Source organism: Penicillium subrubescens (assembly GCF_028828155.1).
Source record: "Penicillium subrubescens strain IBT 31985 chromosome Unknown utg000007l_segment0_segment0, whole genome shotgun sequence".
NCBI lineage: Eukaryota > Fungi > Ascomycota > Eurotiomycetes > Eurotiales > Aspergillaceae > Penicillium > Penicillium subrubescens.
This window is the reverse complement of record NW_026643157.1, coordinates 1,688,328-1,713,358: the sequence shown is the minus strand read 5'-3', so window position 1 is coordinate 1,713,358 and position 25,031 is coordinate 1,688,328. Positions and strand designations below refer to the sequence as shown.

General features: G+C 49.4%; 9 protein-coding genes across 9 annotated transcripts; 5 read left to right on the top strand and 4 right to left on the bottom strand.

The window, feature by feature from the left end:
- Nucleotides 1-2,582: 2,582 nt before the first annotated feature.
- Nucleotides 2,583-3,170, top strand: N7473_010386 (RelA/SpoT; the record flags this gene model as incomplete). The annotated part of the gene is made up of 1 exon (XM_057156325.1): nt 2,583-3,170. The coding sequence occupies one exon, from the start codon at nt 2,583-2,585 to the stop codon at nt 3,168-3,170; it is 588 nt and encodes a 195-aa protein (XP_057004980.1).
- A 929-nt stretch (nt 3,171-4,099) lies between these two features.
- Nucleotides 4,100-4,774, top strand: N7473_010385 (uncharacterized protein; the record flags this gene model as incomplete). Its single annotated transcript, XM_057156324.1, has 3 exons — nt 4,100-4,166; nt 4,229-4,498; nt 4,659-4,774. 3 exons carry the CDS (start codon nt 4,100-4,102, stop codon nt 4,772-4,774), a joined length of 453 nt encoding a protein of 150 aa, XP_057004979.1.
- Nucleotides 4,775-6,609: 1,835 nt separating this feature from the next.
- Nucleotides 6,610-6,885, bottom strand: N7473_010384 (uncharacterized protein; the record flags this gene model as incomplete). The annotated part of the gene is made up of 1 exon (XM_057156323.1): nt 6,610-6,885. The coding sequence occupies one exon, from the start codon at nt 6,883-6,885 to the stop codon at nt 6,610-6,612; it is 276 nt and encodes a 91-aa protein (XP_057004978.1).
- A 604-nt stretch (nt 6,886-7,489) lies between these two features.
- N7473_010383 (ATP-dependent Clp protease ATP-binding subunit) lies at nt 7,490-10,285 on the bottom strand (the record flags this gene model as incomplete). Its single annotated transcript, XM_057156322.1, has 1 exon — nt 7,490-10,285. One exon carries the CDS (start codon nt 10,283-10,285, stop codon nt 7,490-7,492), a length of 2,796 nt encoding a protein of 931 aa, XP_057004977.1.
- A 5,003-nt stretch (nt 10,286-15,288) lies between these two features.
- Nucleotides 15,289-15,633, top strand: N7473_010382 (uncharacterized protein; the record flags this gene model as incomplete). The annotated part of the gene is made up of 2 exons (XM_057156321.1): nt 15,289-15,351; nt 15,418-15,633. 2 exons carry the CDS (start codon nt 15,289-15,291, stop codon nt 15,631-15,633), a joined length of 279 nt encoding a protein of 92 aa, XP_057004976.1.
- A 269-nt stretch (nt 15,634-15,902) lies between these two features.
- On the top strand, nt 15,903-17,424 carry N7473_010381 (uncharacterized protein; the record flags this gene model as incomplete). The annotated part of the gene is made up of 2 exons (XM_057156320.1): nt 15,903-16,787; nt 16,892-17,424. 2 exons carry the CDS (start codon nt 15,903-15,905, stop codon nt 17,033-17,035), a joined length of 1,029 nt encoding a protein of 342 aa, XP_057004975.1. The 3' UTR covers nt 17,036-17,424.
- Nucleotides 17,425-18,411: 987 nt separating this feature from the next.
- On the bottom strand, nt 18,412-19,545 carry N7473_010380 (autophagy-related protein 27; the record flags this gene model as incomplete). The annotated part of the gene is made up of 3 exons (XM_057156319.1): nt 18,412-18,607; nt 18,693-19,188; nt 19,278-19,545. The coding sequence occupies 3 exons, from the start codon at nt 19,543-19,545 to the stop codon at nt 18,412-18,414; spliced, it is 960 nt and encodes a 319-aa protein (XP_057004974.1).
- A 981-nt stretch (nt 19,546-20,526) lies between these two features.
- N7473_010379 (tubulin-binding prefolding complex subunit GIM3) lies at nt 20,527-21,287 on the top strand (the record flags this gene model as incomplete). Its single annotated transcript, XM_057156318.1, has 4 exons — nt 20,527-20,544; nt 20,690-20,824; nt 20,906-20,973; nt 21,095-21,287. 4 exons carry the CDS (start codon nt 20,527-20,529, stop codon nt 21,285-21,287), a joined length of 414 nt encoding a protein of 137 aa, XP_057004973.1.
- Nucleotides 21,288-22,037: 750 nt separating this feature from the next.
- N7473_010378 (Hsp70 family protein) lies at nt 22,038-24,397 on the bottom strand (the record flags this gene model as incomplete). The annotated part of the gene is made up of 4 exons (XM_057156317.1): nt 22,038-22,237; nt 22,302-22,740; nt 22,798-23,730; nt 23,816-24,397. The coding sequence occupies 4 exons, from the start codon at nt 24,395-24,397 to the stop codon at nt 22,038-22,040; spliced, it is 2,154 nt and encodes a 717-aa protein (XP_057004972.1).
- Nucleotides 24,398-25,031: the final 634 nt, after the last annotated feature.

The window sequence follows — 25,031 nt, the reverse complement described above, 5'->3', positions numbered from 1 at the left end:
TATGAGGGATGAATGGGACACGAATTGAACGTGGTTACAGTCTTTCAATTTTTAATCTCAGCAATAGAACATGTTTGGGGCTTGTGAATAGGCCCAGGTTGAACAATTTAGATATGCAACGGACATCCCCGGCAAAACACCTCCAGTATGACTTGGTATTTATCAAATAAGCTTTGCTCAAGATACATGTATTTGTCTAGATCGTGTCTCCAATCCTGGCGGTGACCATATTGCTTCTACTACCTATCTGTAAGTCGAGAAGGAGTACCGCTTGGTAGATAGAACATGACTATAGTTGAACCCTAGCTAGCTCGAGTTTATAACATCAGGTACCTAAGGTAGCACCTATTTTGGAATCTTCAAGTATTTTCCCAGTAGCGACGACCCCACAGATCTCTATCTCTTGTGGTCAAGATTTTCTCAACAAGACTAGCATACGTCGAGGTTTCGACTCAGGAAAAGTCATGCGGACCAGTGACTTAGTCATATTTATGAATGGAATGTGTATGAGAACAAGAAGGAAGCTCAGAACTGATGTAGAACCTAGGGAGCTTCTCGAAAACTGAAAATCTTTATTCTCGCCATCCCTAGCAAGGGATAATTGTATAGACAGCCTTCTTTGCTTCCTCAGTTTCTCCGTTTAAACATTGTCTATGACTTGAGCTTGAGCTGACGACTCGGTCTCTAGCATTTCAAGATCCTTTCTGTCTCTTTGAGTTCAAATACAGCATGTATATGCCAACAGATGCCCACCAAAATAATAGACGCAAAGGGAAGAAATACTTGGATTGCAATTACACTGAATAGAAGTTGAATTGATCAATGTTGCTGTCAGATGAAGATCAGCATTCTCGCGCTCGTTCAGCTCAGAAACAGATATTGTCAAGCCTCAAATTCTCACAAATTACGACCGCAGTTTGACTTAGCGTGCAGCAGGTGTCAGGTGCATACCCCGAAAAAATTTGCCCTGTGAGAGTAGCCAATGAACGCCCACCACCTCTCTATTGCTCCACCGCTACTTGAAGTTACTTTGCTCCCGGGCGGCAGTCTTTGCTCTCAGCCTCAATTTGTAAGAGTGAAGGGGACAAACGTACATATTCTTGTAGTCTGATGCACGGCCCGAGATATCATCGCGCCTAACTTGACGTTCAATGTTGGGCTGTACCCACCTTCAGATCGGGTAGAAACAAGAGAGCCCTTGTGATTTATGTAGAGCCAGGGCTGAATGGCCCCCTGCAACAAATCAGCGATGCAGAAAAAGAAGGATTGATGAAATTGTATCCCATCCCTTTTTCCTGCCTGCATGAACACGGTCTTGAAATCGGGTTGGTGACCTCAGCGGGACCAGCCTAGAGCTTATAATTCTCCCTGATATACAGTCAACTAAGATATGCCTGGCTTGCTAGTGAGCCTTGAAGGGTCGGCGAGCGAATACTTTCTCTTGCTCTTCACCGATTCATCCAAGACCCTTGTTCATGGACACACCATCAACGCGATCAGATTTTTCTTCTGGCCACTCCAAGTGCATCCTCAGCTTCCGGTAGATGTTCGAATGGGCAGCAAACGACATACCGTCGAGGAGACTAAGTTGTGCAGGATGGCAGGAGAGGCCTACAAATACCGTGTCTGAATCCGGTAGGACAATTTATTGTTTCTATTAGGCATCTCTCTTTTATCCCAATTTTTATCCCAATCAAAGATCACACCCTTCTAGTGCACGGTCACTTCGAGTCTATCTCGAGAGAGGCAAAAGCAATCTCATAATGTCTCCTGAAGCAAAAGACACGTCTATAGTCTCCACTTTCTTGGGAGAGTATCCTAAGAAGAAAGAGTCCTATATGAAGGATGCAGAAGCTGTTGCAGACATATGCACCCAGGCACTTCGGGATGAGAACCTTTTTGAAAGCTGTCTGATTAAGAAGCGGGCAAAAGCCCTCGAGAGCCTCCGAAAAAAGCTTGAAGTCCGAGCGCGAGAACATGGCCGCAAATACGACACCATGGAGAGCATCGAAAATGATATAGTCGACCTGTCTGGTGTTCGTGTGGCCTGTCGGGATCTTGCAGATATAAGCCGGATCCAGCGGATTGTGCAAGGCAAATTCATCATTATCAGGAAGAAGGACCACGGGAAATTGGCTCCACAAGTTACCCCAGGTTTTCAACCCCAATTTTCCGGCTACGATGGTGTCCATTATCTTGTCCGCCTAAAAGAAGACGATACCATCAAGTACAACCTTCAAAATTGCTGCGCACGGCAAGTTGAGATCCAAGTGATGACGATCCTCCACACTATGTACGCGGATGCACAACATGGTGATTACAAAGATGGTTCGAACAAAAAACGAAAATTTGCCCGCGAGTTTGATAACTTCCGTGGTTGTTTGGCCACCGCGGAAGGAATGGCCCTGGATTGGGGCGAGAAGGAAGCGCGACACGAAGAAAAAGATGCACAGCCATTTGCAACTACCGACGGCATTGGTCACTGCTTTCGCAAATGGATAGACCAAAACGGACCGGGGTGGGCAAGAAGAGAGGAACCTGGACATTCACCCACCCTGGCGACTTTTTTGACTGCCTGCAATATGAACACTCCCAAAGCTTTGACCTCGTTGCTGGATGCCCACCTTGGGCCTTATTCAGAGGAAAAGTACGTTAGTTTACGGCGTGAATATACCCCAGTCGAGATCAATCTCGTCATCTACCTTCTCGACCAGGTTCTTTTGACGACGGAGTCTGAGACCAGGGCAGCAGAGCCGGATAATCCTCTGTTCCAGATTCGAGCCATCATGAGCGCTATCATATGGACATCCAAGCTTTTCAGACCAGAATGGGAGTGGCAAGACAAGTTGCTTATGAAGGGAGACCGAGAAACTCTCAGAAGGGGGTTGAATTGGCTTGACAGCATTGAGCAATTGTCATTTCTCAGCGGGGAGCCGCTTGAACGGGAAGAAGATATTCAAATTTTGAATGGACTTTGGGATTGGTTCGAGAAGCACAACGAGCGACCGATCAGATTAGCGTTTGCAATGGCGAAGCGCGGTGTGTTGCGAGATATCGCAACGGCGGACAAATACGGTGACCTCAGATACGTCCTTCATCCATTTCTCGACGCCCTGAGATGGTCGTGCAAGACTGTACCAATGTCGCTCGTTCCAGAGACTACTCGTTGACAGTTATTTCATTTGTTTTTTCTGTGTTGACACAAAATTGAATCAAAAGTTCTTCGTACTGTAATTATTCCACTTGGCTTCAACAAGTCGACCGAAATCCATCAGTTAGTAGTATAGAACGGCAAATAAACCGCCGTAATGATTTTTGCACGCCGATCCAAATAAAATTTTGAAGTCACGCGGAGTCCAGAGACTAGGCAGCAACTCTTTCTCTCTTTCTCTCTGGGAAAGAATGCGGAAAAATGAGTCACTTGGTCGTAATTGATTAAGGAAAAGTTGATAGATCAAAAACTCTCGCCATGAAACACGGAAGCGGTACTCCAAATACAAGGGGAGGATGAAGGTAATTATTAGATCAACCAATTAGCTCTTTTAAATACCCGTCAAGGAAAACCATACCGGAGAAAGCAAAAAGATAGACATTTTCATCACATCACATACACCTGTTCGATGAGAAGCTGCACTAGCTTTGAACTGGAGTAGTGAAGAAGAGGAAGATTGATGTAGATTGAGTTTCTGGGTAGACACTCATCATCCCACGAGCTGCTCGCTTCAGTTTCCTTGAGAGAGGACACAGAACTTATTGAAAAGTAGGCGATCTGATCGGTCCAGTAGACATATTAGTACGGTGTTTTTTAAACCCTGTTATCGCATGGGCTTCTCGCATGTGGAGTGGGGCTGTATAAGCTGGAAAAACAGTTCGATACCGTCAGACCTGGCATTCAAAGGCATTTCCTTTCGCCACCAGAATCGCTCTTATTGTGTCATTCAACCTGTGGGATTTGTGCGGCGGAGCTGGCAGCGAGTCTCATCCCCAACCCCTGAGTTGCAAGCATCCAAATAGTTCATGCGACCCTCAAGCTGGATCGAGATCCCACAAATCCAGAGAACCAGATCCTAGAGCGGCCTTTGTATCTATGGCAGATGCCATGATTGTTATGAGTCGAGCCCCTGAGGCGAGTGGTCAGGGGCGCGCGACCGAAAGCCACGACGAAGGTTCTGCCACGACCAAAGACCTTGGAATGGAATGATTGCTGACCATTCTTTGTCTGTGATAGTGTTCGACGCTCCCAGAGAATTCTTGCGTGTTCGAGGGCTCATTTCCGACAAGCTGCCACCTACAGCAGCCTCTCCAGAGGAACGAAGATATGCGAGAAGTTTATGCCGTCTCGTAGAAAGGAAAGGGTACACAGGTGATCTCCGGCTTCATCGTGTCTTCGAGCTCTGGGTTTATTGTGGTTGTCACCCAGCCGCATGGCATAGAAATCCGGATGAGGATGAAGATTTGTGGAATGAATACAAGGCGTCGGAGCTGTTCCATTATATGGGTAAGTGGGATTTCAGTCACGGGACAATGGCCGAGCCCTATTCGAGGATCACCCAGGCATCCCGGCAAGCCCCTAAACAAAATCTACTAGGATCTTGAAAGCCGATTGGATTTCCACTTGCGTGTCGCATGTGACGGATTGGGAGGCTAACTACCAATAGTCGGGCCTATAGATGCAAACCAACAGCGGATAGACACTTCCGCATTCCGATCATTGCCGTCTTGGATCCATAGATATCCTGGATCGCAGATCACTGCCATGGAGGATCGTATTTGACCTAGGTTTACGCCGGTGAAAATTGCTATGGATATCCCTAGGGTCATCTCGAAGACTTCGAAATTGATTCAGTGTATCCGTCGATTCAGCCGCGTTTCATGTGTGGGCCTTGAGAGATCATCTTATTCACGTGGAGGATTGAAAGGCAGAGCAACGAGGTAGTGGGTTAGAAGACCATGGCGAGATACCTAGATGGTCAAAGTGAAGGAATATTGATGGTGAAGAGTCAGGAGATGGAACGAGGCCTCGTACCGTCTCTTGGGCACGAAAAGAGGGGGTTGCATTGCATTGGGGCTGAGATCATGCATCGCCGGGGCCTCTCGGTTTGGAACCCAGGAAGCGCGCTGACCGCACGATTAAGGGTGCATGTACTGTACCTATGTAACTAATATTTAATAAAGTAAGGATGTACCAATTTGAATACAAGATAGTGGTGTTCGCAAATCCTTGCTCCTTAAAAGTAGCAAAACTAATTAAGCTCTCTAATATCTTCGCTACATGCAAGACCAGTGTCTGAGAAGGATATGAGCTATAAGGGGAAGACGCCACCTAAAGCCTCCTGAGTATACGTATCTAATAATGATATGCTTAATAAGTTAATATCAATGCGCTCTTTCGTATACGGGGCGCCAGTCACAATCATAATAGTACACCGTGTTTGATGAATAGAAAAAACAAACATGAGCTGAGAGAGGTATGTGCCCTACCTAACCCATGTATACCGAGGATATATTAGAGAACCTTTCATCTAGTTTGGGCTCACTGTTTATACATGCAGAGTTTAGCTGATAATGACTTGATGACTGATTTACAATGTTCATCAAGTCACTTGCTACTCTATATGGACTGGATCACAGTTCATATGGACAATGCGATATCATCGCGAGAATCGACTGAGCACTTAACTTGAATTAGTATTACTCATTTGATGTTGGATGTTAGGGCACTATTTTCATTGAACGTGCGATATGTCTCTCGGACCAGGGCTATCCAGGAGGTTGATCAATCCTTATCTCACGATTGCCATTGTTTTCGAGTTTGCATGCTCTCTATGAGGATTCAAGTTATTCATCTTGCTTGTTATTTAGGACCGGATAGTGTTAGGCTCAGACGCCGCTACAAGATCAATTAACAGTCTCCTGCCTGATAACACTGGCCGGATTTTAGAGGGTCCCCTTGGGAACTACACCCACAATGTACCAAGAACAGACTCATGAAACATTCTTCGGGGAATCTAGATCAGTAGCAATCTTTGTCTACGCAATCGTGCCCTTCTTGGCGTCAAAAACTGGGACATTTAGTTTTGTGCTGTACTGAAGAGTCGCTACATAATCCTCCAGCCAAATTTCTCATAGTTACATAGGAGTAGAAAGCGTGGAGGTGATCGATGTTGACAATGTGCTATGGCTTCATATCCTGCCATTTTGAACCCGGTGTATTCAGCCTCTTGCCAAGTAACTACGCCGCGTCATCAATACCGGTACCTGAAGTTGTAGAGAAAACGCAAAAGTGCTATAGAGAAAAATCTTAGTTTAAGTAGTAGCAATGTAAAAAGAAATCGCTTACCCAGTCCACATCTAGTGCATCTAGTTGTAGTAAATAAACCTGTTCCCGGGCTTTCTGCTCCTCATTCTATTCCCTCAAAAATCAGACAAAAGCTCCCGAAATTCATGAAATCCCTATGAATACATTATCCGCAGTAGCGGGGAATAATATACCAGCCGTTTTCCTTTAAAATTGGCCAGAACTAGCCGTGGAATTCCTTTCTTGACGGTAGGGTGGAAATCTTTTGGCTTTGAATTGACCACCCCCTTCGCAGAAAGCCCCAGACAATCCTAGCATATCGCGTATATATGGATTGAAGCATCCGCGACCACAATCAAAGCATCTGAATCCGAGAAAAGCAGACCATCTGCTATGATCCAACGTTTAGGACCGACGACACCTAGGTAGCCAAGTTTGAGATTAGAACTATACTGCCGATTGCTCCCAGTGTAAGCTGATGCGCCCGGATCCTGATCTGGGACATAGTGGTTGATGGGGCTGTCACTGAGATGCTGGAGTAAAGCCTTGTCACTCTCAAAGTCATCTCCCAGACTCACAATGCTCATTTTCGTGAATTACTGAGAAGCGGGTGTTGCCGCTAAAATGGTGGTTTTGAGTTGGGCCAGGAATGAAGTCATGTTGATTATCAAGATAAGCTATCATCGGAGATGAACGCGATGGAGGAATTGAACCAACACATGTATTCACCTCGCGATTACGATAAGCATCGGATATTGGGGTATATGAGGTGATTAGTGGAAGGAAGGTACCTAAAGACGGCAGGCAGTAAATTAGGCAGTCCAGAAGAGGTACGGTGCCGAAAAAGTCATGTTCTCTAATTTACTCTAGGGCTTTCTATAATACATGGAAATCGGACAAGGTCATCTACAAAGAGAAAGATGTAGTTCGTGTTGATAATGTTGTAAGTGTGCTATGCTATCATTAATAACAACTCCATATCAACCTCCCATGCTCATAAGCCGGGAGGGAACAAGCTCCGAAACAGGCATGCATTTACATAGTGTAGAGAAATCAACAGATTAAAAGAAAGTGCGAGTGGAACATTAGAACACCAACGCCACGCCGGTATGTATAAAGGATAAAAAGCAATTCGTTGACGTAATTCGTGATTGGAATCGACTTTTGAGAGAACGTTCAAGCATGACATGCTTACTCGTCATACAAGTCCATGTCGCCGCTGTCATCATCCATCTCGGCAAGGGCATCGTCCGAGTCGACCATTTCCGAATCTCCGTCTTCGCTGTCGTTCACTCCGTGGTTTGGAAGTACATCAATGCGGCCATCAGTCATTACCACGCGAGCCTCCTCACCATCCCGAATGCTGCCACGCAGGATGAGAACAGCGAGGCGGTTAAGGACCTCGCGTTCAATGAGGCGGCCCAGAGGACGAGCGCCATAGGCGGGGGAGTATCCGGCAGCGCCGAGATAATCCTTGACCTCGTCAGTGCAGCGGATAAGAACGTTCCGATCGTTGTGCTCGAGACGCTTCTGCACCTCAGCCAGACGTAGATCAACAATCTTGCGAATCTCCTTCTTGGTGAGACGGTTGAAAATGACCGTGCTGGAGATACGGTTGAGGAACTCGGGAAGGAAATAGTCGCGGAGTGCGCCCATCACCTGCTCACGAACGTGGGGTTCAATGCGACCGTCACGGCCGATGGAGCGGGTGAGATACTCAGCACCCAGGTTGGAGGTCATGACGACAATGCAGTTCTTCGCATCGACAATGCGGCCTTGGCCATCGGTGATGCGTCCGTCGTCCATAAGTTGCAGGAGGACGGTGAGGACTTCCTTGGCAGCCTTCTCGACTTCATCGAAGAGCAGGATAGAGAAGGGCCGGCGGCGCAGACTCTCAGTCAACTGACCGCCAGCGTCGTGGCCAACGTATCCCGGGGGAGCACCGATCATTCGGCTGAGGGAGTGTCGCTCCTGGTACTCTGACATGTCGAAGCGGATCATCGACTTGGGGTCGTCGAAGAGGAATTCAGCGAGGGCCTTGGTGAGGAGTGTCTTACCGGTACCCGAAGGACCACAGAACAGGAAGCTGGGAGGCGAGTTGGGGTTGCTCAGACCGGAGCGCTGGAGTCGGATGGCGTTGGAGACGGAGGTAACGGCCTCCTTTTGTCCAACGACGACCTTGCTCAGGTATTTCTCCATGTGAAGCAGCTTATCCTTCTCAGTGGTCTTGAGACGAGTGACAGGAATACCAGTCCATCGGGCAACAATCTCGTTGATCTGGTCAGGACCAACGGCATCTGCGAGCAAGGCTTCACCAGCTTCACCCGAGTTAGCACGGCGTTCAGCATCAGCCTTCGCACGGTCGGCTTCGAGACGTTCAATGAGTGCCTTGGTCTCCGGGATGGCGTAGTATTCGAGATCGGCTGCCGTTACCGTGTCGCCGGAGCGCTCGGCCTCGTCACGCTTAACCTTGAGAGAGTCGAGCTTGATTTTGGCATCTTGAACTTCCTTGCTGCGCTGCTTCTCGCTTTCGTACTTCTCGCGCATGGGTCGCAGCTCTTCGGCAACGTTGGCGGCCTCCTGCTTCGCAGCTTCCAAACGAGCCTTGGAAGCTTCGTCTTGCTCACGTTCCAAGGCGTGGATCTCAATTTGGAGCTGTCGGGCTTTTCTCTCGAGGGTATCCAGAGCCTCCGGCTCGGATTCACGGGTGACACGAACTGCAGCGGCGGCTTCATCAACCAGGTCGACGGCGGAATCAGGAAGACGGCGCGCTGTCAGGTAACGAGCAGCCAGTGTTGCGGCAGCCACAATAGCGCCGTCAAGGATGTTGACACCGTGGTGAACCTCGTACTTCTCCTTCAATCCACGGAGAATCGAGATAGTCTCCGGGACAGAGGGCTCCTTGACCAGGACTTGCTGGAAACGTCGCTCGAAAGCCTGGTCCTTCTCGATGTACTTGCGGTATTCGCCGAGGGTGGTGGCACCAATGCAGTGCAGCTGGCCACGGGCAAGCATGGGCTTGAGAAGATTGGCAGCGTCCATACCGCCCTCGCCGCTGGATCCAGCTCCCATGAGGAGGTGGATCTCGTCGACAAAGAGGACAATGGTGTCCTTGGAGTCTTCGATCTCCTTGAGGACGCCCTTCATGCGCTCCTCAAACTCTCCGCGGTACTTGCTGCCAGCTACAAGAGAGCCGACATCGAGAGAAAGCAGTCGGCACTGAGTCAAATTGGCAGGGACATCGGCGTTGACAATCCGGCGGGCCAGACCCTCGACGATAGTAGTCTTACCCACACCGGGTTCACCGATAAGAACCGGGTTGTTCTTTGTTCGTCGACTCAAGATGCGGATGACACGGCGAATCTCTTCCTCACGTCCGATGACGGGGTCGATCTTGCCCTCGCGAGCCAAAGACGTCATGTCAATGGTGAACTTCTTTAGGTTCTCATTTTCACTCTCCGCGTCGGCGGTCTTGGAGTCCACGCGCTTTGTACCTCTGATCTGTTGAATGGCGGAATCGATCAATTTGAGGTTGGGGATGTTCGCGTCTGCCAAAGCACGCTGAACCTGCGAGTCCTGGGACACCGCTTGAATCAAGTGGTCGATGGCCACGAAGCTGTCCTTTTGCGTCTTTGACAAGTCCGTCGCCGACCGAATAACCTTGGCGAGTTGTGGAGAGACGGAAACGGTCTCTGGTGGGGGGTCCTGGCTCGGTAGACGGACCAGCAGCTTCATGAGTGACCGGTCGAGCAGTTGAGGGTCGCCGTGAGCGCGCTCCACAACTTGGCGGAAGAGCGGGGTTGAGGCAGCATCGTGTGAGGAGTGACCAGCTGGTTGCTGCTGGTCTTGGGATTCGTCTGTGGATGGGTTGAGGAGGGAGACTGCCAGGTGAATAGGCAAAATCTGGGAGTGGGCGTATTGTTCAGCCAAGGCGCTGGAGTCCAGCAAGGCCTTGTTGGCCCGATCCGTGAACTGAGCGCCGTTCATGTTGAATGGAGGAGGGTGTGTGCTATGATATTAGGTGGTATGAGATAATAAGAAGGAAGAATATGGGATGAGGAGGAGCTGAGATGAGAGTGGGAAGAAGTGACGGTTGTGTGGGAAAATGACAATGCCAACAAAGGCCAGTGATGTCGATCGATAATATACTTGGGCTGGTGGGCTGCCCGAAGCTGCTCCAACTGTCATGACGCCATGAGCGGGTTCCACCGCCTTCCAGAAGCTGCCAGTCGCATCACCTGATGTCCAGATCGTTCCCTCCCTAACGGATCACGTGATAGTCAAGCCCGTCATTTAGGTTTGTTTAGCATCATGCGATTAGATCCTGAACTATGACGTTGATTTGATATGGTAACACTGATTCTGATACAGGTCTAGACCCCAAAATTGAGCTAGAGGACCAATGAAGACAGTGGAGAATCGGCTCGTGCATGCATTGAATGACAACTAGACTATGTCCATGGCATTTAGACTGGTTTAGCCCTGAATTTCGGGAATACAGTAGCGACCGCAACCGTCTGTCTGACATCAAGGCTGGATAAGATAGATGAAGCAAGCATACTTTGTTCTTTCTCTACAAAGTTACAACCTCGAGTCATTATGTGATTCCTATGTCAAGGGAACAGGAATTTCGAATTCATGTGCATCCATTTGATAGATTGGGAAGGTCGGTACGAACAGAGCAGAAAGATCAAATTCAAATCCCGAGATTTGTGTGCTGGAGCCACTCAAATAGCCCTTATATATAACTACAAATGCAAGACTCGATGATGAACGTAAGCAAAAGGAGCAAGTAACTTTGATAAGTGCTAATCAAGAGCTAAGATATCTATAGTCTTGATTGTAAGTTAGATAATTATTCATCTTCCACAATTTCATCGATAACAATCCCATCACCTAAGTTCTTTAATTTCTCGATGAATTCGGTGGGTAGTGGTCTGGCACAAACTACTAGGTCAGTTAAGGTATTCAATACAGGGGCATAGCGACCTTTCAAAGACTCACGGGGGGAAGCCGATGGGAGGAAGGCTCCTGGTGGCAATCCACTGATCTAAACCGGAGGCTTCCTTAATAATTCTGAATTGAAGTTAATATACCATCGAATACTATCAAATTCTTCAATTCACGCTCGGACTTGGTGATCATAATCTTCATAAGCCCCGATGTCCTTGTATTGATAGCGCACTCTCTGCCGGAAAGCCGTAAGTGTGCTATTTCCTCCAGTAGAGCTAAACTATGACGCACCTTCTTTCCGTCCATTTTAACTCTCTTGTTTCGAAGTATTGTAGAAATATGATACGATCTGGATGGTCCCCGCGGGGGTTCTCTCGCTCTTATACCCGAGTAAGCGGTCGGAAGGATTGTCGTATCAACATCCCTCTATGATTATACTGCCTGCTATTTTCAAGAACCAGTCGTTGGCTTCCAAGGCTTTGCGCTTATGGGATTCCAGGAGCTTCACGGCGTTGCGGGCAGATCGGCAATGCTATGCGACATGAGCTGCAACACAAACCACACTATAGTATGCAGGCATTCCGAATCTGGCCTCTAGCTGTCTGAGTCCATCACCATGCATGGCTTTTGCCTTGGAATATGTGTATTGTCACTTGCAACACACTATCGGTAGCTGGCTGAGAGCGATGTGACCTCCTGAAGGTAGGAGCTGGCCCAGACCTGGATGAACCTCGTTGGCACCTAGATGACCTGTATTCGCGAGCTAGCCATCTTTTGATGCATAAGTGGAAAGTATGTTGCTGTCACCAAGGAAGAACGTGTTCCATCAAGTTGACTCTCTCTCGTTGTATAGAATAGCTTGAGACTCGGTTCCCAGGTATCAGTTCAAGCTTCTGGGCTATTTTCTAAGCCGACTGGGCCTTTTTGCTTAAACTAGCAGCTTTACGCGCCTCGTCAGCATGGATGATGAGCTTGCGAAATGGGTCAGAATGTAAGTTCTATAAGCATTCAGAGTCTTGTAGCACCAATCAAACTACGAGATAACTACAGTGTGAAGGAGTTATCATCGCACGCGATCATCGGCAAGAGCTCACGCAGAAAGTTGTACAGTTGTCATTTGAATGAATATCCATCTGCCCACGATCGGTTAGTACTCTTCTGTTTAATAACACACTCCCTATATGATCAATCTTCTACCACAAAAGCCTCAACTACTTGTCATCCTCATGGCTATAATTGCCCGCAACGCGAAGATTCAAATATTCGTGCGTATGCGGAGTCATTTTTTCGAAGCTGCTTTGCCTTTGGGTAATCTCACATCCCACTAAACACCTTAAATACTGCTATTATCAAAGGTATGATCGATCACCAATTTACCTTGCCGTTGCCCCTGTCTATACCTTATAACATATACCTAATGCTTATTGTCACAGAGGACAAAGTTGATATCCCAAACCTTGACTCCTTTGTTGCCTTGGTGCCTTGGTGCCTCGCCAGACTTCATATTGGTGCCTCAGGCATTAATGACGATCTCACTCGAGCCAGACAGGAAGGTATCGCTCCCCCACGTTGCTCATCTCTCCGAGACAGGACACGATGTTATCTTCTTCGGGTCATTGACGGAATCTTCCAATAATCTTCTAGATGTGCATGTGTTCCTGCGGTGGAGCGCGCGGGCCCTGGCACTCCGCCATACCATAGCAATCCAGGGAAACCCTGGGTGGGGGTGAGATCTTGATTTGACTGACTTGGTGCCGCTGACGCCAGCCTAGGCAATGAGGCGTCCTCGATCTGCCATGTACTCACTACATACGGAATATTCTCCCTCGGGACCACAAAGTATGACAACTATTAACAATCTTTCCCAATGAATGTATCTCTTCTGCTCAGGTAGGTACCTTACCATGCGGCGTACAGCACAAATTACTGCTTTCCCCTTCCCAATCTTCACAACAGCCAAAGAAAGTATAGCGATAGGCGGTCCCGGGTCGTGACGTCAAGCGGGACCGGCCATGAAGCAAAAAGGAGATGATCAGACTTTATGACCTGGGATCAGACCTCGAGCAACTCGTCCGAGGCATGGCAGATACATGACAAGTACGCCGATACTTCTCCGGCCGAAGGACCATCCTACGAGGCTGGAGAATAGAACGAGGCAAACGGGCAAGAAAAGAACAAAAAAAAATACGAACAGCCTAGAGAGAGGCCATCCTCCATCCATCGGACCGTTTTCCATCTACAGTAGATACTGAGAGGGGTGGGGAGGCTGGTGGATCAAGCCCTTCATCTCCATTCCAGCGGCCTAGCACAAATAGAAAGCCGTTCTTTTCCCATCCGCAGCAAAGCCCAGACATCGTGGAGTTGCCCTGTGGACACCTATCAGGCAGTTCCGGGTTAGTGCAGTCCAGACACGAAGATCAATGCCTCCCACTGTTCACTACGGAGCTCTCCATTGGCCCGTTGGTAGCGGGGATAGGTGGTCTCTAGACTTTGGAAGGTGTGAATTTGTGCATGTTAGGAGGGGCCGTCCGAGCATGGGACAGTATCGACGGCGCGGATATGGCGCAAAAACGAAGCAGCGGAAGGTTCCTGTGGCGGGGCAGCGGAGAGAGGGGCGAGGCATTGCGTCTGTTCTGATTGCCTCGTGGAAAATCCCACCCCCTCTCTATTCTGGGATCTCGAGATGATTTGTGCAAGTAGGCCGGTGGTAGGCTGATAGCTAGATGTAACTACTGCATGGTGAAACTGAGCTAAGTTAGGTTTGCAGACGGTAGATGAACCAAGTGAATAAATCTCTCGAATACTGTCAAATACTGCAGGCGAGTCAGAGCTACGAAAAATTATCGTCTCTGCATGTTCAACAGCATAAGCTATACCTGCGCAGCTTTGAACATCGGATGACAACGCCGTAGATCCTAATTGAAACCCGCTTCAGACAGTCGATAATGGAAACTGTCCGAAACATGCCATGATCATTATTGTCTAGGCAGGCAACAAACCTATGAAGACTTCATGGAGACAAGATCCACGGATAGTGGAAACGGGGCCGTGGTAGTTTAACGGACCTCAACCAGCTATCCCTTGGTGGTTCGGAAGCTCGATAATTTCTTTTTTTTTAACTCGAGATGTTGAGTAGTTAGAGTAAAGGATAGCATGTACTAGCTGTGCTCAGCTGTACCATCTCGACAACACCAACTTAGTTACCAAACGATCTTTCGCCCGAGGCTCCTCGTCCAGAAAGACCAAAAAAACCCGGTTTGGCCCCGAAACCGCCCTGATTTTCACTGGGCCGAGAGCGTAAAAAATATGGAGTCAAATCAGAGATCCAATTATGTTTCTCTTCATTCGAGTTTTTCATTGGAGATCCGGAATTTCTCTTAGGGGGAGATTCACCTAATGGATAATCAGCATTGGGATTAAAATCATTAAATAGCCAATTCTCAACTTTGTCCCCTCCACCATGCCGGACTAAAAAAGCCAAAGCATATGTCATCCACACGCCTATAAAAAAGTATTTTAGCCCTGCTGTCCTGGCCTGGCCTTCTCTGGTCTTCTTTCTCACGCCATCGCGCCTTCGATTGAGATCATCTACAAGCCCTCTTATTTGCTGGACGCTGCCTGGGACTCTGTCTGCTCGCTCAGACTATCCCAAATCCCACATCCTAGTAGCAGATCAAATCACCGACAAGGCAAAAATAATCAATATTTGCCAGCAAAGAGAAAATTGGCTTAGCCGCGCGAGCCTAGCTCGGGATTTACTGAACGGACAAGATCTGGATCTGGATCGTTCTGGTTGAAGGTCGCCTGTTGACGCTGGTCCATTCGTGTCGGCCCGCTCACATTCCACACGAGGTTATTGCCATTTACCTTTTTGGCACTTCCCTCCTGTCGTGTGCTCTTAAACCTCTTCTTTCGCATCCTTGATCAACCTGCAAGCACCCGTCGAAGTCTCGGCAGGATCTAAATTCTTAATCTTCCTTCCATCTTCCTACGAACCATCAGCATCGGATCGTCCGTGCATATCTACTCCTGCAATAATGTCGACCAAGCCGATCTTCGTGGCTACGCATCCACGTGCCTGTTCGACGGCTTTTGAGCGAGTATGTTGTCATAATGGAGCTAGATGAGCCTACAGAGTGCATCCAGACTAATAAGCTTCTCTACAGGTCTTCATGACTCAGCGAGCCACCATCCAATGTGTTCACGAGCCGTTTGGCGATGCCTTCTACTACGGTCCGGAGCGTCTCTCCGACCGATTCGAAGATGACGAACAGGCTCGTGTTGACAGCGGATTTAGCAAGTCGACATATCTTACCGTGTTGCAGAGACTGGAACATGAAGCTTCAGAGGTCCGACCCTTCTTCCCGCGAAATTTTCCCTGATTTCCTTATCCTTGACGCGTTCATTCCCTTTTCTCCCTTGAAACATGCTCCCAATGTCTCCATAAGGATCGATATAAGGAGACCAACTTCCTACCATTCTCATTGCCTCTCTATCCACTCTATCCATGGGATGGCTGCCCTTTTTACCACTTACCGTGGTTTTCTTCCCCCCTTACGGATGTGTCTATACACACATCTGACGGGATGGCTCATGCCTTTTCCATCATGTGTAACTCGCGCCCGTTTTCTTGTCGAGATACTTACCGTGCATGCAGGGCAAGAGAGTCTTCATCAAGGATATCGACCACTACTTGCTTCCGCCAGCTGGAAAACCAGCCAGTATAGCCCCTTCGCTGCGTCGCATCAAGCGCGGCGTTGGCACCACCACCAACGGCGATTCCCACGCCCCGGCCAATGGGGTGAACGGTGCTACAAATAGCACCACTCACACCAACGGCCATGCCACCGCGCCGACCAACGGCGTTGCCAACGGCACCTCGAATGGTACCAATGGCACGGTGAGCAACGGGGTCACCAACGGCCATGCCACCAATGGTGTGACCAATGGAGTCCACGAGGTCAATGGCCACGGCACCAACGGCACCTCCAACGGGACCACCAACGGCGTCTCACGTCGACCATACCCGTACGACACACCCGCCGAGGCAGGCAACCCAACCGTCATGCCTCGCGAGATCCAGGAGCGATTCCATTTCGCCTTCCTCATCCGCGACCCGCACTTCAGTGTGCCCTCGTACTACCGCTGCACGATCCCGCCCTTGGACGAGGTCACCGGGTTCCATAACTATGACCCCCGAGAGGCCGGGTATGATGAGCTGCGGCGACACTTTGACTACCTCGTTCGTGAGGGACTCGTGGGACCGCGAGTAGCGACCCGGCCCGACGTCAAGGTTGAAGCATGTGCAGCCAAGGAGACTGTTCATGAAATTTGTGTCATTGATGCGGATGATATGCTTGATTCTCCGGCGGCGACGATCGAGGCGTTCTGCAAGAGCGTTGGGGTCCCGTATGATCCGTCTTTGTTGACGTGGGATACGCAGGAGGATTATGACTTTGCGTGTCACTGCTTCGAGAAGTGGCGTGGGTTCCATAATGATGCGATTGAGTCGAAGGCACTGGTTGCGAGAGCGCATGTAAGCATACCTTAATCCCGCGGGGATATAATACCATGCACGGCGTAGACATGGGAGATGGGAAGAGACAATTGGATTGATCCCGTACTAACATGCTCTCATAGAAACGTGCCCGCAAGACCGAGGAAGAGTTTGATGCCGAGTGGACGAAGAAGTATGGTCCTGAGGCTGCAGCTCTCATCCGCAAGGCCGTCGACGAGAACATGGAAGACTACTTGTATCTGAAGCAGTTTGCCGTGAAGGTCTAACTGCCCAGAGGTAGACACAGCCATGCTCCATGTTGATTCCATCCATAAACATGGATCTGTTCCAATGAGCACTGAATCATGAGCATGGGGGGAGGGCAGCAGGGAAGAAAGCGAGAAGAAGTATGGAAGGAATCAGACCCAAAGCCTGGGAGTCTCAGGGGAGCGGGGGGCCATATATTCCCTCTCAACCCCGGGCCAAACGACCGATTATGAACCACTATTCTTATTATTACCGCACCGTGCCATGTTCAACCCTACATTCCCCCTTCAATTTCACCCCCTGTTATGTTGGATGTTACAGCCCGCGATGAGAACGATTTAGTCCCGATCACGCCATCCCCGAGCTTCGCCCACCCATCATTCCTGTGAGGCGGGATGATGATCATGTATTGTTGCGTGGGGATTGGTTGGCTATTTCGCTGATGATCTTGTATACGTTGCTGTTTCTTGAGCTTGGATTTTCGATGTTCACCGACTCTTGCGTTTTGTTGCTGCCTTACTTTCGTGCTTTGCGTTTATGGTTGTGGGGAGATGAGATTGGGTCGGATCTAGGTTTACTGTAGGGCTTGGTCCCGTTTGCGCCCGATGGCTGTTATGATTTTGTATGTTGGGAGAATGAATTGATGGATACCTACATGTCTAGTCTTGAATATTGGTTTCTATTTATGATTATAGGAGTTTGTAGCGGCGTTAAGGTTGTTAGGTTGGTGGTGGAATGGCCGACCACGGTAGACGGGTATAGCTGGAAGTTCTTCGCCACAGACCTCGAAGTTACTCTCTGAATCTTGTCAATGTCTCATTTTATTGGGCGTTGGTCGTCAATACAGGCTTGAAAATATCTCGAGGCATTCTGCTTTCACTGGATAAGTAACAATACTCGTGCATAGTTGTCAATCCGTGGGATCAAGCAGGATATACAAACGAAGAACTGCAAATACCCAAAGTTCAGCACACTTGTACAATCACGCCTGGAGATATGTGAAATAAAATACTTAACTATGAAAATAGGTATCGTCCAAGACCTCGGTCCATTCTCTCAAGCTGAGATGGTACAAAGAAACCAAACCATATATAATTCATTTTCATATCCAGGCCTACAAAGGCCCACCTCATAATGAAGGCCAAACATCCAGCGCCAGACAGACAGGGCCCAAGAAGTGCCCATCTTAACAAGTACAGGCTTCAAACAAAGCATCTGCCTTGTCCCGCAAGCAATCTACGGTACATAACAGTCAAACTCCCCCAATCTGTCCATTGAACGACTGTCACAAGAAGACAAAGAACAAACGAAAAAAATATAGCCTAATCGGCGAGCCTCTCAGATGCAAAAGATCCCACAGCTAGACAACCTGCACAATAACCCGATTCCAACCCGTTTATACCGCGCTGTACCCGCCTCTCGACCCGGACCCTTGCAGTGTGTTGATCACGCTTCGGACCCAGTCTTTGAAGAGGTAGGGAATGTCGCGGAGGGTATCGCCGTGCGGGAGAAGGTCCCAGCCACGGGCGCCGTAGCGGTTGTAGTTGAGCCAGGAGCCGAAGATGAGGTAGGCGGCGACGCAGAGGAAGACACTAAGAAGAAGGTTGTGAGTATGAGCTTCGAGAACAACGATCTGCGATCGTAATGGGGAAGAACAATCAAAGTTGAGAATCTTACATGATAATCATCCAAGTGAAGAAACCCCAGGAATTCGAGTTATTCTGCTTCCCACGCTGGTAATCATCACAGGCATACCGAGTGCGCCAGTTCAGCTTCAAGACATAGGTATCATCGTCGCTGAGATCGAAGCTCTTGAACTGCAGACTGCGGTCCTTGGACTTTTTATCACTGTTTTCATCGCGGCGACGTTTCTCATCATCTGCATCCGCACTGTCTTCCTCCGTGACAAGTCCTTCCAGTCCAGACCGGTCGGGGTCACATGTAAAATCGATCACGGCTGCTGCCTCCTTCTTCTTTCCCTCGTCGTCGTCTCCTCGGAATTCGCCGCCCGCAAGCTTGACCCGGACACCCTGGGTTTCGGGGTCGATGGTGGCTAGTCGCGTGAGCTCTGGCTCCATCGAGCCCCCACCCATGTGCTCGAGGCCGACGATCGGGAAGCCGAAGCGCTTGCTGCCGTTGCCGTTGGTCGGGTGTCGATTCACGAAGCCGCAGACTAGAAAGCATAAGTAATTAGTTATCCATAATCTCCCGTTGGGCTTGACGTCGTATCGCGTGACAGGGATTGCTCGAGTCAAGACGTACTTCGCTTGGTCGATCCACACTTCCCATCATCGCCACGGTCTGAAGCCTTGGTGCCCAGGCTTTTGCAAATGTTGAGAACGTAGGTCGTATTTGTCACGGCAGATTCCGTCTCGTTGACATGGTATAGCTCATGGACGCCGCCCAGGGGACTGAAATCGTACTTGTACTTGTCGACGTTGATGTGGGCGCAATCGAAGGTCAGCGCCGCACCTAAACTGGGCAGCACAGTGGACAGCAGTAGCGTGATTCCACCGGATTGTATTCGCATGGCGAAGAATGTGGAATATGTCGTCTGGGGAAGGGTAGGAAGGGTGTGTGTCGACTGGGTCGTACTCGCCCTTAATCTGATTCCGGCGCGGGTGGGAGCTCGCAGGCCCGTGTATGAGTGAGCACGTGGATGGGAAAAAGTGCGGAGAGGAGATTGGGATCAAAGTGCAGATGATGGGATCCCACGGGAGTTGAGGTGTAAGCTCTGGTGGCGCGCACGAGGAGTGGTCTGGTGTCGAGGATGACGATGGGCTGGGGATGATGGCCCTGCGGAGGTGTTTCGTTTCTCCGACGCGGCTCGTTACTAGCGGGAGCTGTAGGCAGCACAAGAAGGGAGCTGTCATAAACCGAGGGGAGAGTGAGACCTGTAAAGTTAGAGGTCGATTGTAAGGGGGTTAGAAAGGTCTTGGAAGCTATTCCAGCCTCAGGACTTTTGTCTTTTCTGCCCGAGTCTCTTCAGTGTCTGGATGAGCTGGATGGGGGATGATGTCACCCGACCGCGAACATTCGGATTGTCGCCGGAAGGAGGCCAGTCTAGTCTGGTTTATCCTAACAACAACACTACTTTTTCCAGAAGAATAACTATAGCAGATAGAAGTTTACTAGTATATGAGCCATAATATGTATCCATCGCTAGTGCATCTCCAGCTCATGATTCGGATGATGATATCTAGCATCGTAGCATGGCATATATACAGCTAGATACACTTTTCAAACCCATCCAAAAGACTCTTGACTAGCTAGAGAGCACTCTAGATATGCTAATCCCACTCCATAATAGAATAGAAACTTGTTGATATCCTATCCTAACGTAACTACATCTACTCCTCTCCTTTTCCACCAAAAGGCACCGCCCGCCAACACGACGCACGGACCACCATCAAATCCAGCGACAGTCAACCCCAAAACCAAAAGACCAAAGACCAACTCCCCTCCTAATCTTACGCCTCCATACATCAATTCCTCCATCCAGATCACCAAAATGATCCAACCACGCATGGTAAGCCAGTGTCCCCATCCACCCCAAGACCCTGGGGATGAAACACCCCATAGCAAGACCAAACCCATCTCACCAAGCTCCCCGCACCACCCTCCCCACGTAAAAAGCAACACGCGCAGAAGAAACTAACACATTCACCGCGCAGCTCTCCCGGGCCGACGAAGCCACGGCCGGTAGTGAAGATAATGAAGTTCGTCGCGAGGACCAGGAGAAGATTAACCGGTTCAGTCGGTTGCATCAGCGGGAGACGGTGCTTGAGGAGCAGTTGAAAGCGAAGCAGGTATGTAAAACGCATTGGGTAGACTTGGAGCTACCTTGCCCTCTTGTCTATTTGAGATTTAGATTCTAATGTGTGTTACAGAAAGACAAGGAAGATCTCGAAGAAGTCTCCATGGAACTTGAACTCGCGGATGAGGACGAGCTTGTCCCGTAAGTGACTCCTTCCCCTTCCCTTTCACATCAACTTCAATTTCATCTGCACTGGATATTTCCTTTCCACCCTTTTAAATTATACTTTGCCTGTGGCACTCCCTTCTAACACACCCACCAGCTACAAAATCGGCGACTCCTTCTTCCAACTCCCCCTCGCAGACGCCCAAGCCATGCTCGAGACCTCCACGGCGCAAATCGACGCCGACGTGTCCAAGCTAGAGGATTCGCTGGGTGAGTTGCGTGAGGAGCTACAGAAGCTCAAGGTTTCGCTGTATGCGCGGTTCGGAAGGAGCATTAATCTGGAGACTTAATTTCAAACTTTCTCCCCACTTATCCATGTCTTGATTGGTTGGTAATGACTATGACTTTTTTGTATACGATAAAAGATAGAGTGAATGGGAGGTGATGGATGAGATATATCTTCCTTTTTATCTTTTTTATTTTGTAAAAGGGACGGTGCTGCGTTATTTGTAGTGAGTAGTACGAAAAGTGGAAAGCATAGATACCACTATGGGTATGGAAATGTGTTTATCTTGATCTGATCACGGCTCATAAATCTCATTCAAGGTAAACCAGATAAACCAAAGGGGGAGAAAACACAAGTGAGGTATCTAGGCAACCATCAAGAGGAAAACAAAAAAAGCACAAAGACAGGCTATCTGCCATAAAAAAAAGTAATAATCAGATGACACAGAATGGATGGCATCTCGTAAAAAGAAGAACGCTCGGGGCAAGTACATATGGTGGGTAAAATGCCCCTGGCCAGGATATTCGAAATAACTGATCAAAATAAAGTGCAAATTATCATCAAACAACGCCCATTCTCCAGTAGTGCTGTCCGGCTAAGCGTGAGCGAGGGAATAGAACAGGCTTTAAGCTCTTATTCTTGCCTCGTTTTCCTCCCCCCATTGGCATCTCATTTCTCTTATCCAACGGACGAGATATTTCGAGGTCCCCGCCATACACCAGTCCGGTCTTTCCGCTCTCATTTTTCTGTTCTTCGCACGTATATCACACTCCGGGGTATATCAGTTTAGGGAAACAGGAAAATCAAATTGCATCTACCGGAACTTCGCACGGCAGCGGCCCATGACCTCGTTTTGGCAAACCAGCTCAGCGCTGAACTCACTACCGTCCAGTGTGAGGTAAATGTCAAAGTATACCCGGTAGAAGATACCCTGGGGAGTGTCCATGCGTTCGAAGTCGGTTTCGAGGTTCTTGCGTGAGAGGTCGGAGGTGAGAGTAACGACTTCCTTGATGCCTATAGAGCGGGTAATTAGTAAGAGTAATAATTTTTAGAAGATGGGGGAATGGCAGTGACTTACGGGGATCCTTAGTGTATTCAGGGCAGACATCTTCATCGCAGGCGTACAGCACGTCCTCGTACATGAGAGTTGCGCCAGGCGCCACTTGACGGAAAAAGCTGACCTTGACTGGCTCGCCGATCTTGACACGCTCTCCCTTCTGTACAAAGATCTGGCGGGTGTACTTGCAACGGTCCCGACCGTCCAGACTGGGAACCCGGTATTGCTCTGGGTGGTATCCCTCCTTGAAGGGCTGAAGGGTGGCCATTAGGTAGTGGCGACGGGCGACACGGTGGGTAATCACTCGTTCGGTGATACCGGCAGTCACGGCACCCTTGACGATGGCAGCAACAGAGTCCATGGGACGAACAACCTTGGTCTGATATTGTGGTGGGACGTGGAGCTTGATCTGCTGGAAGAGGTATTCAGAGGCACCGAAACCACCGACAACCAAGACGTTCTGAAAATGGAGTTAGTACGGCACGAACCAAAACCAGGGAAACAGGGAAAGCCCTACCTGAAGCAATCGGTTCTGTGCTTGGATAGCAATAATCTGGTTGCGAACCAGCTCGAGAATACGGTTCACCACGGGCTCGAAACACTGCAAAATCTCCTCATTGGTGAAGGTCATGTAGCCTTCCTCAATGCCCGCATCAGGGAAGTCTGCCTCAATGCCAACATCGACCGCCCATTTTTGACCGTTGTTGCGGAAATCGGCCTTGATACGGTTCTCAAAATCCATAATACACTTGGCGTAGACCTTGCCCGCAGTACGGGATCCATCAGGAAGCTTCATCTTGCGAATCTTGGCCCGCAAGATGTTGCTGAAGTTGCGGTTAAGAGCGGTCGAACCACAAGAGTCTCCAGATCCTGCAGTACACTCGGCCACGCTGAACGGTTGTTCCTCTTCGACTTCGTATGCAATCAGATCGACGGTACCACCGCCGCAATCGACAATCAGAATGGCGTCACCAATCTTCAGGTTCAGCAAACCGGTCTTGGCGCAGAAGAGCGCAGCTGCCTCGGGCTCCGAGACCAGAGTGAGACGGTTGTCATTTTCATCGCGCAGGAAACCAGCCTGAATCGCAGCAGCACGAGTCGCTGCCTTGCCGGCATCGTTCCAAATCGCAGGCACCGTCAGATAATAGCGGATGTTGCGCTCCTCTCGTGTAAATACCTCACCCAGAGTCTTCTGCAGCTGTGCGCGCATTGCCTGTCGCAACTTGAACAGATAGTCGGCCGCGACGTCAATTTCCGACTTGCCCGGCGGGAGTGGAGGCAAGTTGATGGGGTCGATATAAGTGTTTCCCGACAACATCAATTGAAGCTTGAACCATTCCACCTTCTGCACCCCAGGCTTGGGGTACCCGGTCGGCGCGAGCGCCTCGGCGATATCAGGGCCCCAGCCTACCACTTTCTGGTATTGATCGTAGTAAAGGACGGTCGGAATCTAAAAGAACGAAGGAGAACGAGCATATGGTCAATATAGGGCCTTTTTTGCGACAAAGAAATCTCTCCGACCACTGTCTGCCTACTTTTTGCTTTGTATGCGTACCCGCGCCCGGCCATTCCGTGATGATATCCTCGCGGGCTTCATTGTTGGTTGCAAAGGCAAATGCGACACCAGAAAAGGTAGTACCGAAATCGATACCAACAATGAGCTGCGCTTTGTTACGATTTGCTGCACCCTCGATCTCGACCGCGGGGTTGCGATATTGGTTCTGGGCCATCGACTGTTGAATCGGGTGGCCGAGTTGTTGTTGTGGGGGTTGCATGCTATACCCGGGTGGTGGGTTCATAGGCTGTTGATGGCCAGCGTACTGCATGGTGGTATTGGGGTTGAGCGGGGCGGGGTGCTGAGTGAGTTGGCCGGGGACCATGGGACTGGTGGGTCGATTTGAGGGGAAGCTTGGAGGACGACTTTGTTGCGGAGGCTGATTGACCGGCAGACTTGTCGTCGATGAGCTACGCTGCGAGGGCGGCGAGGTGGGCGAAGTCCCGTTGGAGGGGGTCACAACGAGGGGGTTGGGGGAGGAGGAAGCGGAAGGCGGGGGATTCTGGGGCTTTTTGTCGCGTCGGAAAGTGAACTTGCCAAGTCGGGAGCTCATGGAGGACATGTGTGGCGAGCGCCCACAGGCTGAGAGGGGGGAAAGAAAGGAAAGAGAAAGGGCGTGTCAGACAAAAGAGAGAAAGAAGGAAGAGGGAGGGGGTTGTGTTTGTGCAGGAAGTGGAGTGGAGGTGAGGTGAGGCGAGGGAAGAACAAGGCTGAGTTGGAATACGAGAAAAGGGAAAAGTGTGTGGTGCCTGTCAGCAAAGAATCGGAAAAAAAAAAGCTAAACAACAGAGGTGGAGGAAACCACCAGAAGTGACTAGGTAATAATGACAGCAGATCAGGTGGATTTGTTAATGGATCAGTTATACTGCAGTAGTATAGGCAGTATAGCGGAGTCTAGGTCAGGAAGTGGCAGGATGGATGACGGGTAGAGAGAGATGACAATGATAATAATGGGAATGCGGCTGAGATAGGAGACGAAAGTGAGAAGGAGGAAGAGTCTGTCAAGTCCAAGAAACTGTATTGTGGAAAGAAGAGAGAGTTGAAGCTGAAATTATTATTAAACAGGGCCCCCCCCCTCGTGTCGATCTAAAATGCCTTGCGGGCACTGCCCTTTCCTTTCCATATTTAACGAGTATCGACATGAGTTGAACTACGTAACTGGCCCCCTCGGAGGAGATGATTGACATAGAGATGTC